Source organism: Hevea brasiliensis, unplaced genomic scaffold, assembly GCF_030052815.1.
Source record: "Hevea brasiliensis isolate MT/VB/25A 57/8 unplaced genomic scaffold, ASM3005281v1 Scaf3, whole genome shotgun sequence".
Taxonomy (NCBI): Eukaryota; Viridiplantae; Streptophyta; class Magnoliopsida; order Malpighiales; family Euphorbiaceae; genus Hevea; species Hevea brasiliensis.
In genome coordinates, this window is record NW_026614806.1 from 1,296,226 (window position 1) to 1,309,716 (window position 13,491).

Consider the following 13,491-nt stretch of genomic DNA (forward strand, 5'->3'; position numbering starts at 1 on the left):
TGATTATATTGTTTTTGTATCAATTCTATTTGTATTCGATTGCGTTGGCTAATCCAAATTATTGCCCCTAAATTCAAGTACTTTTTTTCTCTTTCTTATTTCTTTCGCTTATTGTTCTAATATTGATTACTAGGCAGCTAGTTAAAGTTCTTTTTTAAAGATCAAATTATAATAACAAAAAAAACTATTAAAATAAAATAAATTTTATTTTTTAAGAAATTAAATAAAATAAAAAATATTACTCTCTTAAAAAAACTTAAAATTTGATTTTTAAAGAGGATATTGTTGTCGGAGACAACTATAAATTCTAAAAAAATAAATATTACATAAACTATAAAATGAACATAGATATATAAAAAAAATCCTCATCAAATTATTTGTAACTATAAATAAATGCGATGCAGTTGCCCACCAGAATTCCAGTCTTTATCGGGACTCCAAAGGACAAGTATTGTAACTTCTCATTCCAAACAAATGGCAAAGTCATTCACGATAAGAAAAAAAAGGTGTTTATCGAAAAAAGAAACGAAACCGCATCTAGAAAAGAAGTTAACAAAAACAATAAAAATAGGCGACGCTATTGCCACGGCCGCATGATTCTTAATTTATTAGTATGACAAAATTGCCCTCCCACTTCTGTCTTTTATCTGTTTTTAATAATGTCTCTGGTCCTTTTCATCTACCCACTATTTTCCCTTTTTTTTTTATTTTTTTATCAAGATTCTTTCCCTTCCCTTTTGCGGTAGTTCTGGTTATCAGTTAAATATTTAATTTATTAATTAAGATCGAATTTAAATAGTGTGATTTTGTTATTCTTCCATTATAAGATTCAAGTATTGAGAAAGAGAATTGAAGAGAAAGAAAAAGAGAATAAAGTCACTTTTGATTTATAGTTGGCTCTGATATTAATATTGATTTAGTTTAAAATTGATTTTAATTTTATTTTGATAATTTTAATTAGGATAAAAAGTTTAAATAAGGCTATGTATTTTTAATGGAATCAAATAAGACCAAAATTAAATTATAATTAATCTCAAATACATCTAATTTTTGACAATTTTGTCTATTTTTTTAATAATAAAATATTAAACATAGTAATTTTAATATTAAATAATTTTGTTTATCACATTCTTCATTTAATTTTTATTTTAATTAAAAATAATAAATAATTTTTAATATTAAATTAAAAAAGTAATATTTTATTATTAAAAAATAATATATTATTATATGATGATTTATTTAATCTTAATTAGAAAGTTTAGTTCTTAAGTAGCTCAAAATTTAATTTTGAATTTATTTAGCTCTAGTCTGAAAATATAAGAATTTATTTATTTATTTTTTTTATTTTTATTTCCATTAAAAACTGTAAGTTATTACCTATTTTTAAAAAAAATTATTATTTAGTTGATTTATCTTAATAAAATTAAATCTTTGATCATTTGTTTTGAAAATAAGAGAAATTAGTTTCTCCTTTACTTTTGAGTTCTCCCATTGTTTTAGGTGTGAATTTAAATTTTATTTAAATTTTTATAGTTCGAAAAATATAGTAATAGTAATTTATTTTTTTTAAAATATTAATTGAAAAAATAAAAAATAAAAAATTAACTAATATATTTTTAAATATATAAAAGTCAAGTAAAAATATAAAGATTAATAATAATTTTTTGTTTTAATTTGTAAATTTGATTTGAATCGGGCTGGAATTGGCGGTTTACCCATTCTGATTCTGTTTTGATTCAAGGCTCGCAAAGAGACTGAAACCGACTCTTATAGCCGGTCCGATTTGACCAGGGCCAATTCTCGGTTTGATCAGCAAAGCCCATAACATGTTCTGGAGCTCAGGTTTAATATTTTTGTAACTTTCCCAGCTCTCATTCTCCTTTTTATGTAAGAGCTTGTTTGATTCAATTCCACAACACAAAATTTTGTGGAATTCTTTTTGATAAATTTGATTGTTAAGACATGCTAGTTGACAGAGGCTCACAGTCCATACCACTATCTTACTCGATTTGAAGTTTCAAGTAATGCTTTCCCCTCTCTCTCTCTCTCTCTCTCTCTCTCTGCGACTTAAGTGGAACTTCAAGTTTCCTTCTGTTTCTCCAAAGGAATAGCTGACAATGAAGGTTGGGATTTTCTTAATTTTCATCTTCAAAATTTTCTCGGCAATCAAACGCACCTCTGGTTTTCAGTACGTCAGTTAGGAAGAAGTAGAAAGAGATGCTGCTGGGATTTCAAAAAATGAGCTATGTTAGGATACGTTTTAAAAGGATAAATTGGTCTTTTTATAACATTTATGAAGTCGTGGCGACAGCAAAAATGGCCGTGGCAATAGTCACCCTAAAAATATTTATATTCCGGGAAAATTTGTCCGGCCCACTTGATCATCATCGCCATCTTCTCTTCAGCCTCAGCGAAAATAGAAATTTTCCTCTGTCTTCTCTCTGTTAGGGCTTCGGAGTTGTTTTCCATTTTGTGTTTCTACAAAATTTTAAGAGCGGTCGGTAGTAAAAATCAAATTCTAGGGTTTGGATTCGATTGGATTGGATCTTCTCATCGTAAATTGATATTATTATAGTGCGGTGAACGAGATTGGTACAGAGAGGCAGACGAATGAGTGTCGTTTCTGACGAGATGTTGTTTTACTTATCGTCAGCTAATCTTGAGGTACGCTATAGCTTACTAGCAATTGCTTGTTATGAATTGAATTCGTTTTAGCTTGGCTTGTGTCTGTTGATTGAATGTGTTCTGTTATTAAGCTTCAATTAGCTGTAGTACATGGAGATTGGGTTATACTTAGTTAGCGAGAAAAATTAATGAGAAAAGCATGTGAAGATGGAAGTTCATGTTTGAAGCTAAAGCAATTGGTGTTTAGGGAACTTTTGAGGAGAGTTTATCTGGGAAGCAAAACGTCTCTCTATTTTATAATGACTATACATTCTTTATTGAAAAAGTGTTGGTTATGGAGTATCGGATTAATCCCTTAAAATCTCTCTTTTGCATCCAGTAATTTCTCTTTACTATTTTATCTAAATTTTTATTAACAAAATTCTACAAACTGGATTAGTTTGTAATGTAAAATTAGGGTTCAAGAGAAGGGAGGTACAAGATGATGAGGAGGAAGGCTGCCTGTAATATGAAGGCAATGGTGTTGACTAGGCTCTCTTTCTCTCTCAGGGGGTTGGAATTGTTTGTGTAGAGTAGCTGAATTGTATGGCAAACTTAGAAATTATATAGAATTATGGTGATTTGATTTTTTGTTCCATGATTTTTAAGCATCAGTGGTTTCCATTTAATGTTATTTTTGGGCCATCGTCTCTTATTGTTGTTTGGGTTCAAGGCTTAGTTGAGTTGGTCTCTTGTTTTCTTTCATTAATGAGGCAATCCAAACAATGAGATTCCAATGTGTGTGTTTTCTACATGATGATTAGTTTTCAGTGTTAGCACGCAACTTTTAGATCATTGAGTAATGGCTGAAATTTTTATGGAATTTTCACCATCTTCTACAATCGTTAAAATTGATGTTATATATTGCAACATTATGCTTTTTATTGCTGCTTATGTTCTTCCATTTTGCAGTTGTCCTTTTTGTTATGGGAGCCTGCCTCATTCATGTGAGTTCGAACCTCTCTTCTTGTGTGTGTGTGTGTGTGTGTGTGTGTGTGTGTGTGTGTAATATTGGTTCTTTGATTTTTTGTTTTGTTGTGGATGAACCTTGTATTTTGATTATTGGATTTTATGTGCTTGTCAAAATTTAAATGACTTTTTTGATTTGACACATTGCAGATTTGTTTGTGCGTGTGCGTGTAATATTGATTCTTTGATTTTTTGTTTTGTTGTAGATGAACCTTGTATTTTGATTATTGGATTTTATGTGCTTGTCAAAATTTAAATGACTTTTTTGATTTGATACATTGCAGATTTGTTTGTCTCTCTCTCTCTCTGTGTGTGTGTGTGTGTGTGTGTGTGTGTGTGTGTGTGTGTGTACACACGTGTAATATTGATTCTTTGATTTTTTGTTTTGGTGTAGATGAACCTTGTATTTTGATTATTGGATTTTATGTGCTTGTCAAAATTTGAGTGACTTTTTTGATTTGATACATTGCAGATTTGTTTCCTTTTAAATCAAGAGGAAGTTATTCCAGCTTCTGATATCTGTTGATAAGGGAAGGCTTATTTTCTGCCATGCCTTCTCTACAATTGTTGCAACTAACTGAGCATGGTCGAAGCCTCTTGGCTTCAAGAAGGTATTAACTTTTCGTCCTTGTTTGCATTTATCGTAATTGGAAGAAAAAAGTTGTCTTCATAAAATATTGCTTTTTATCAACTTGAATGTGCTGCCATGATATTAGGTACCTATTGTATAATTTGGCTGTTCAACAGTCAATGATTTTATTCTAAACAATTGCTATTATTCATCAGAAATTCATTTGAGATTTGTAAAATGAATGCTTCTGCCATCTCTCATTCAGTTCTTCTACAGTCACTTGTATTTCATTATTCTTGCTGTTGGCTAGTAAAATAACACAGGAGATGAGCTAATGATGTAGTTTAAGACTTTTAAGCAAGTAGTTGAAAATTATGGAAAGGGGAGGGAGTGTTTTATGGGATGCTCATAGGTAAGGCTGAGCACTCCGAAAACCGAATTGGACTGATTTAATTTGCATTTTTGGTTCAGTTATTCGGTAAAACGGTTTGGTTTTGGTTTGTATTTTAAAAAATTTTCAGTTTTTCATTTCGGTTCGGTTTGGTTAGGAAGGTCAAAAACCCAAATAACTGAACCGAACTGATTTTTCCCCTTGTAAAGCTTTCTACACCATTTTGTCCCTTCCAAAAACCATACCTATTTAAATTCCTCTTCTTCTTCTGTGAGACAACCAATAGTCTCAACTCCCAACCCTTCCTCCTCAGTTCATGAACCCCTTCCATCTTCTTCTTCTTCTTCTTCTTCTTCTTCTTCTTCTGTCTCATTTCCTCTCCTATCGACTGAGTCATTGCCTTTGCCTATGCTGTTGCATCATGCAACTGACCAAGTCCTCTGGCCCTCTATGATTCAGTTCCTTGCTGCATGTTGATGTTTCAACATGCTCTCTTTCATTCTGTATCAAGTTTCCTTGGTGCGTATTCAAGTTTTCCTCGTCTGGTTTCAAGATTCCAAGTCTTCATGCAACCTTGCTACATATTCAAGTTGCAGATTTGTGAAATGTAAATGGTAGATTTGCAAATTTGTAAAATGTATATTGTAGATTTGTTAATTGACACAATTTTAATTTGAGTTAGTCTCTTGGTTTTCCTGAATTGAGTTTTAATTTGGGTGATTTTGTGTTGTGCTTGATGAATTGAGGAATTTTCGATTAATTTTGGTGAGGATTTGGGAGGGAGGGTTTGGCTTTGTAATCGTGGATTGGAGTGTTCTGGAAACTGATCGACGTCGATTTTTTCGGTTAGGTTTGATTCAGTTTTACTATTAGTTCGGTTCGGTTCACAACAATATGCTTTTCGGTTGTTTGGTTTCTACGGTTCGGTTCAGTTTGGATCCAAACCGACCGATTGCACTTCCCTACTTATAGGATGGTCATGATTAAACATTATATATAATCCAGTAAGTTATTTCAATTAGATTGTGGAAAGGCAATTTTTTATATACTTTTATGCCATAACAAATGGAAGTTACCGTATGTGGATAGTCTTATGTGTTTAGAATGTTGTGAACCGTAGACATACGGAAGCTTTAGTTAGACAAGTAGAGCACATTGGGTTGGAGGATAGAAAGAAAAGAAGGGGTAGACCTAAACTGACTTGGAGGAGAGTAATACAACATGACCTAGAATCATTACACAATTCCTAGGATTTAACCCACAATCTTGTGGAGAAAGAGAATCCATATAGTTGACCCTAATAAATTTTTGGGATAAAGATTTGAGTTGAGTTGAAATTGTTAGATTTTCATGTAGTGATCACTTTGTAATGACTTTGAGTTAACTGAATAATGGATTAAAGAAAGTAGTTAGTAGTGTTTGACAACATTTTTGAAGGTAATCTATACATTGGGGATTATGGGGACTCCTTTTTTGGTTGCTTTTTTTGTACTTTTTGAGTAAAAGATGGAAAATTACGAAAATGAAGGAGATCTCAAACCATTTTTACTTTCTAACCTGGGCTTTTGGAAATCCCACTTTGTGTTTTGTTGGTAATGCGGGCCACTTACGTTAATGGAATTGTTGGTTGACTCATTAGTAAATTATTATTTGTTCTAATAAAGTAGACATTTTAATATCTCCACTCCCCTGGTTCCCCTCCTCCGGTTCCCCTCGCCCCTATGGAAATCACAAAGGAACATACTTGGTCCTCTTATTTAGTCTTCAAGTTTTGGCTTTGAAAAGGAAAGGCAAATTAATCGAGCCATACTTTAGTTGCTTTAGTTAATACGAGCAACCATATGCAAGGGTTCATTTTGTATGTTTAGGCCCCACTTGGGTCAATTTTTTACTTTTCAAAAGTACTTTTTAACAAGTTCAGATTTTGTCAAAAAAGAAAATTTAATGGTGAAAAAAGATAACTGGTAAATCTATTAATTTTAGTTTACATGAGGAGCAAAAAAAGAATATAATTTTTATTTTTTGAGGAGAGTAATGTCTAGTCTATTTATTAGAGTATAGATCCTAATTATACTTGGACAAGTTTACTAAAATAAGAATCCTAATTATATTTGGACAAGTTTATTAAAATAAGAATCCTAGAAACTATAGGAATACTTTTATATGAGGAAATAAAACCTAAATTTTGTTACAAATAATATTATCTTTATAATAGGTATGTAGGAACCTCCGCATCAACTACAGCCACCTCACTATCATTATTAGTCATTGCCATTGCCACCATCATTGTTGGCTTATTTATCTCCCTCCTACCAACCAAATAATTATTCATGTGGACATTGTGGCTGTGTTCATCCTCCACATCCAAATTTGTTGCCATTAGTCACTGTGCCCACCTTGCCAATTCTATTGCTGCCACTCAACATCGTCATCTCACTGTGACCATTACTATTATATAAGGAGTATTTAATTCAATTACTATCCAATTTATGTACAATATGTTAGTAATAGAAGGTAGTAGAAATTAGTGATCAAACTGAAAGTGTTTTCCTTTTGGAAATAAATTATAAAACTTGAAATGGAAAACAGAAAACAAAAAGCTGAAAACTTTTTTTGTGCGATTAAACAGACCCTCTTTTTATTAGTTTGCAAACTTCGGTTATTTTGATGTTGCCCTTCTTAATTAAAAAAAATCTCAATTTGACATTTTGATTATCATCCATCTGTTGTCCACTTGGTTAGCAAACTCTTTTAAAGAATGAATAATACAATTGTTGCTTTTAGTCCTTCCAATTTGGTTGTGCCTATGGCAGATGATTTTTGTTTTTTCTCCTCCTCAGTAGTTTTTATATTTAGCTGCTCTATTAGATGTCCTTATGGTAGAAGATCATTTATTTACTACTGTGTGCTGCATGCAACTTTCAAAAACAGTCCGAGTCCTCTGTTTCAGTGCTGAACTGTGGTATATTGGTTATCCAAGCAGGAAATCTCTATTGTTTGCTGGTGGTATCTTAGTTTTTGGCGGGACTGCTGCATATGTGAAGTCACGGCATGGCTGTAAAAAGTTTGATTCTATTGATCACTACAATGGGCTTAGGGGTGATAATGACAAATCAGACAAGCAGGTTACGAAAGAAGCTAAGAAAATTATTCAGAAAAAAGGAAGTTTGAAATCACTCCATGTTCTAGCTTCTGTTCTTTTGTCTGAGATGGGCAAAAGGGGCACAAGGGATCTTTTGGCTATGATAGCTATAGCAGTAAGTCTTTGTTCTATGTGCACTCAAATATTTTGTTTTCATCATCTATTCCTTGAGCTTTTGTGGTAGTAGTACATAAACTGCATTCATCAATTGTCCTTCATAGCTGCATAGGTCATATTTGAAATAAAATAGATAAATACTGGCAAAATTTTCTTACACTTCACCTATGGTTTTAAAATTTTGTCCTTTTCCTTTTTTAGGGTCAGTTCAGCAGTTCCTTTTGCTAGTTCTTTATTAGAAAGAGATATAAAGCTGTACATGTGTTTTCTGGCTCTACCCCATATCAAGAGTTGGCTTACTTCTATGAATTCAAGTTAATAATAGAAATCCCACTTTGTGAAACTCTACTTGCAGTTTATTGCGGCAACAAATATCTAACAAGTCTCAAATATATAACTAGCTTGTGTCGGATATTATGATTTGGAGCATGTATTACTGGCAAGAAACACATACAATCGTAACTGGTCTCATGTCCAACATTCATATTGTGCAGTGATGCTAGGTTGAGGCATAAAAATGACTTGGCATCACTGTAAATGTTAGTTGGTGACCAGATGCACAAAACCTGATTGGTTGCATATCATGTGCAGACAAGGAAGTGCATTAGTGCTCTCAAGTCTCAATCTTATTCTTCTATCCAAGCTATTAATATGTAAAAAATTGGTAATTGCATTCAACTAAAGGTAAAGTTATTGTTACATTTTGAATATATAGGTTAGGGATCAAAAGATGGCGTAATATCAAAACTGAATATAGAAGATGGTGAAGAGATGAGATGCAGTAGTAGCAATAGAGTACATCTTATTCATGTTGATGGGGCTCCCAATAACATATTTCCATGGGTTGTTTAGATGAAGAGGGGTTCATGAGGTTTCATTACTTTTCCTCTTTGGTTGAAGGGGCATAAGAACCCATGTACGATTGGTCGTAAAAATTAGATTTCTAAATTTTGACTGCTATTTTATGGCCCTAAAATAATTCTGAGAGTTTGTGGCTTTTTACTTCATAAGCAATGTTTTGCAAGTTATTTGCAGAAGAGTTTTTGGCATCCTAATGAACCATGCCATTAATACATTTTTAACCTCAGACAAATCATATATCTTACTGTTAATGGGTGGAAAAAGAACCTTTATAAGCCCTTTGCCTCCTGACTTTCTTTGCTTTTGCTGCTTAGACATGATGATTTCTTTTTCGTTATAGAATGATCAGACCGTCCTTTTACTTCTCCAGATGGAAACCATTATTATATTATTGCTATTTGCTGAACTGTTCCCTTGAAACAAATAAATAGTTAAATAAGTGAAAGATTGGAAATTTGGGTGCTCTTACTTGGGAAATAAAATTTATTAAACAACAAACGTAACCCAACAGAAGACGGATTGTGTACCTAGGAGTTGGTTGTTGGTGATAGCAAATGCTGTTTTCAGTGGATTTTCATACCTGTAAGTGTGAGTGTCAGCATTTGTAACTGATGCAAAAGGATTAATTTAGCATATGAGAACCAACATGATCCTCTGTCCTTCAAATTTGTTCATTGATTTATTCATTGCTTGAGTAGAAATGTGCTTTTGCACTTTTTTGCAGGTGTTGAGAACTGCTTTGAGCAACAGATTAGCAAAAGTACAGGGATTTCTATTCCGTGCTGCTTTTCTCCGACGCGTGCCATTATTTTTCCGGTTGATATCTGAAAATATCTTATTATGTTTTCTTCTATCCACTATTCATTCTACTTCGAAGTATGTAACGGGGACCTTAAGTCTGTGTTTCAGAAAAATATTGACTAAACGTATCCATGCACATTATTTTGAGGTAATCATCATAACTTTTTTATGTTTGTTGGAAAATAACTATTTCTGATAATTATTATTTCTGTGTTCTAGTTTAATTCATTTGGGCTTCATCACATGAAATCTTTTTCTTCCCCCTCACTTTTTGCTATAATTTTATTGCATTGATTAACTTTATTATTTGCAATTCTCAAATTTGTATCCTTTGAATCTATATTAAATTACTAAATTGCAAGTGCTGATGGATGGCTGTTTAATCAAGGACATGGTTTTGTTATTCTCTTTGGGGAACAATTGTATGTTTAGTAGTGGTACCATAAAACATTTTTATCTAGGTGGACCTTGATTTTGTCATGATTCAGCTTTCAGGTGATTGGAAAAATGATATTGATGATAGTCATAATTTCGTTGTACGAGTTCTCATTCTGTTTGGGCATGTGAAACTTGTCTAAGATTACCTTGGGTGGAAATGTTCTGTAATTCTAGTTTGCCCTCTATTTAATATAGGAAGTAGCATGTGGGAACTCTATGATTTGGTTTCATGTAACAATTTTGCATGTTTTGTGTTTTTTCACAGCCTCATAAGTGTGTGTGAGTGCATGTGTCAACACTTGCATGCCTTTTTGGGTGGTGATGTGACATGCCTAGATGCTAATCTCCAAGATCCTATTCTGGTGAATAACAATGGAACTTGGAATTTATTACAGGACATATGATTTTTTTCTCCATGCTTTAGTTTAGAATATGCAGCTTTTACTTTATTGGTGTATGAAAAAGCAATTTTTTTTTTTGTTGACATCCTAATGATGCATTGATGCCTTTGTTCAGTGCTTGCTTTGTTTTCTCTGGGAGATTAATCATCCTTTTATTTGGTTCCAGAACATGGCATACTATAAGATATCACATGTTGATGGTCGGATTACTAACCCTGAACAACGAATTGCAAGTGATGTACCAAGATTCTGTTCAGAGTTGAGTGAACTGGTACAGGATGACTTGACAGCAGTTACTGATGGTCTTCTCTATACTTGGCGCCTGTGTTCTTATGCTAGCCCAAAATATCTTTTCTGGATATTGGTAATTTTTGGTCAAATCTATTATATTGATCTGAATTCTTGATATTCTTAATGTCTTATATTCTTTTGAATGGCTGCTGATAGCGTTTCAGCTTAGTATGATGACATTGGAGTGTTAACAAATTTCCACTTGACACAATAATGTTCTCAGGGCTATGTGTTGGGAGCAGGAACCATGATTAGAAACTTTTCCCCTGCTTTTGGGAAACTGATGTCAAAAGAACAACAGTTGGAAGGTGAATATCGGCGGCTTCATTCACGTTTAAGGACCCATGCAGAAAGTATAGCATTTTATGGTGGAGAACGAAGAGAAGAATCACATATTCAGCAGAAGTTTAAGGATCTTGTTAGACACATGAGAGTTGTCCTTTATGACCATTGGTGGTTTGGAATGATTCAAGATTTTTTGTTGAAGTATCTTGGTGCTACAGTTGCAGTTGTATTGATTATAGAGCCCTTTTTTGCTGGCCATCTAAGACCTGATGCCTCTACTTTGGGAAGGGCAACAATGTTGAGCAACTTAAGATATCACACCAGTGTCATAATATCACTATTTCAGTCCCTGGGAACTCTTTCTATAAGTTCAAGACGACTCAATCGTCTCAGGTAGTTCACAATCAAATCATTCATACCATTGTAGACCTCAAAGGAGGCCTTATTTATTTGTTTACCCTCTCATTATTGGCAGTTTTTTTTACCCTTTGCCTCCCTTCCCCTCCCTCCCTCTTAAAACTGCTCTTACTTCCTGATGCAGGACCTTCTTGTACCAGGGATTTAAGGTCTATGTATTTTAGGAAGAAAGTGACAAAATTTAATTAGGAAGTAATATTTAATTATTTATGAATTCTACTGTTTAGAATTTCCTTGTTAGTGTTGCTTTGGTATTCCTGGTTACCATTGGCTTAGTATTGTCTTATTTTGGGATTCCTAGTATTGTCTACAAGTACCTGAAATCTTTATTTTATGAAGAAATTTGGGAAATATAATTAGGAAGTAATATTTAATTATTTGGGAATTCTACATGTTCCTAATATTGGCTATCTATTCCTAATTAAATTTAAATATTAGTCTACAGGTACCTGAGGTCTACTTATTCCTAATATTGGCTACCAGGGATTTTAGGCCTACTATGGTAGGAAGAAATTTGGGAAATTAAATTAGGAAGTAATAGTTAATTATTTAGGAATCAATTGTTAAGAATTTTCTAATTAGTGTTGGTTTGATTTCCTGGTTAGTAGTGGCTTAGTATTTTCTTATTGTGGGATTCCTAATGTTAGTCTACATATACCTATGCAAATTAGGTATTTTGGTGGAGTTATTATTATTAACAACTGGGAATTAATAGAAATTTGTGAGTTTTGTATCCTTCCTTTGAGTGATCTATTGGTTCTACATCACTTCCATGTTCCACTTTTCTCCTGTGAAAAAAATTTATGGAATGGGTGGTGAAAATTTTTTGAGAGAAAAAAGAGACTAAGGTGCAAAATAACAAATAGAATGTTGTCATTTCACTGATTAGTTAGAAACTTGATTGATTTGTCCTTGAGCATGCCTTGCACATGATTCCAGTTTTCCTCTAAGCCTAATGTTTGTGTTATTGCAGTGGTTATGCTGATCGCATTCATGAGTTAATAGTAATATCAAGAGAGCTAAACTGCGATGATAAAACTTCTCTGCAAAGAAGTGGAAGTAGGAACTACTTTAGTGAAGCTGATTATGTTGAGTTTTCTGGTGTCAAGGTACTTGATACTTACAGATTTTATTTCACCATGTTGTTATATATGTACACATTTTCTGTTCTTATAGTAGTAATGCCTCCTAGGTTGTCACCCCAACTGGTAATGTTTTGGTGGAAGATCTGACTCTTAAGGTTGAATCAGGATCTAATCTGTTAATTACAGGTATCTTTTCAGCTTAAAAATCAACTATCTGCATTTTTAATTTCTTTCTATTTGTTTTGTTTTCTTGGTCTTTTAATATGGTTCTTTACGCCTATACTTTCAGTTTTTTTGTTATTAACAAGGGTATGTTCTTATTTAACTAGGTCGCCTGTGTCTCAAATTTTGCATAATACCTATAGAATGGCTCTTTCAGGGGACTTTTTTTTTTTTATTATTTATCTGCTACCCCTTGTTGATATGAAGTACTTGATCATGACAAACATTTAATATTTGATTGGATTATCTTTTGGATCCCAGTGGAAAAATGCTGGCCAATATTGGATTAGGTACTACGGTTAGTGAATTTGGGATTCATGGATGTTTCATTTCTAATTGTGTGTCTTCATGGAATGTCTGTTGTGTATCGTTGCATTGTGAGAAGCAATGTGGCTTGTTTGCAGAGCACAAGAAGAAGAAGAGAGGATAGGGGGAGAGAGCAGCATACCTGTGTGGCTCTTTCTTTGTCTTCTTTTTCATTTCTTGTTTTTTCTTTTTATGTGTATACAACTGTAACTCCTGTGTCCAACTTGTAGAAAACCCAACTCTTATTTGTGCTTCTTTCTAAAAAACATTCTAGCGGATCTTCTTATAAAATTCCTATTTAGGCTTAAGTTTCTCTGATTATATTTTAAATGTAAATGGCCACCAGCCCATTTTTTTTTTTTAAATTGTGCTCTACAAAATTTCTAATGAAATATATGTATTTTTTTTTTTTAATTTTAAAGATCCTGGTATTTTTCACTTTTATAATGTCTCCATTTAAAATATCATTACCTCAATTTATTCAATTATGAATAGAAAACAATTATTTATTTTAGATTTGAAGATTATTG

The 13,491-nt window shown here is 32.8% G+C and overlaps 1 protein-coding gene across 4 annotated transcripts in view; it reads left to right on the forward strand.

The window, feature by feature from the left end:
- Positions 1-2,436: 2,436 nt before the first annotated feature.
- LOC131176975 (ABC transporter D family member 1-like) overlaps positions 2,437-13,491 on the forward strand; it is a 40,180-nt gene continuing 29,125 nt past the window's right edge. For 3 of the 4 annotated variants that reach the window (XM_058141986.1, XM_058141990.1, XM_058141991.1), the window contains exons 1-9: positions 2,437-2,664; positions 3,577-3,611; positions 4,106-4,244; positions 7,579-7,852; positions 9,440-9,664; positions 10,522-10,719; positions 10,870-11,324; positions 12,322-12,457; positions 12,541-12,619. In XM_058141986.1, the coding sequence (XP_057997969.1) occupies positions 4,183-4,244; positions 7,579-7,852; positions 9,440-9,664; positions 10,522-10,719; positions 10,870-11,324; positions 12,322-12,457; positions 12,541-12,619 (1,429 nt within the window). In that variant the 5' untranslated portion in view covers positions 2,437-2,664; positions 3,577-3,611; positions 4,106-4,182. The remainder of the gene's footprint in view (positions 2,665-3,576; positions 3,612-4,105; positions 4,245-7,578; positions 7,853-9,439; positions 9,665-10,521; positions 10,720-10,869; positions 11,325-12,321; positions 12,458-12,540; positions 12,620-13,491) is intronic. The other variant, XM_058141989.1, reaches the window with a different exon arrangement.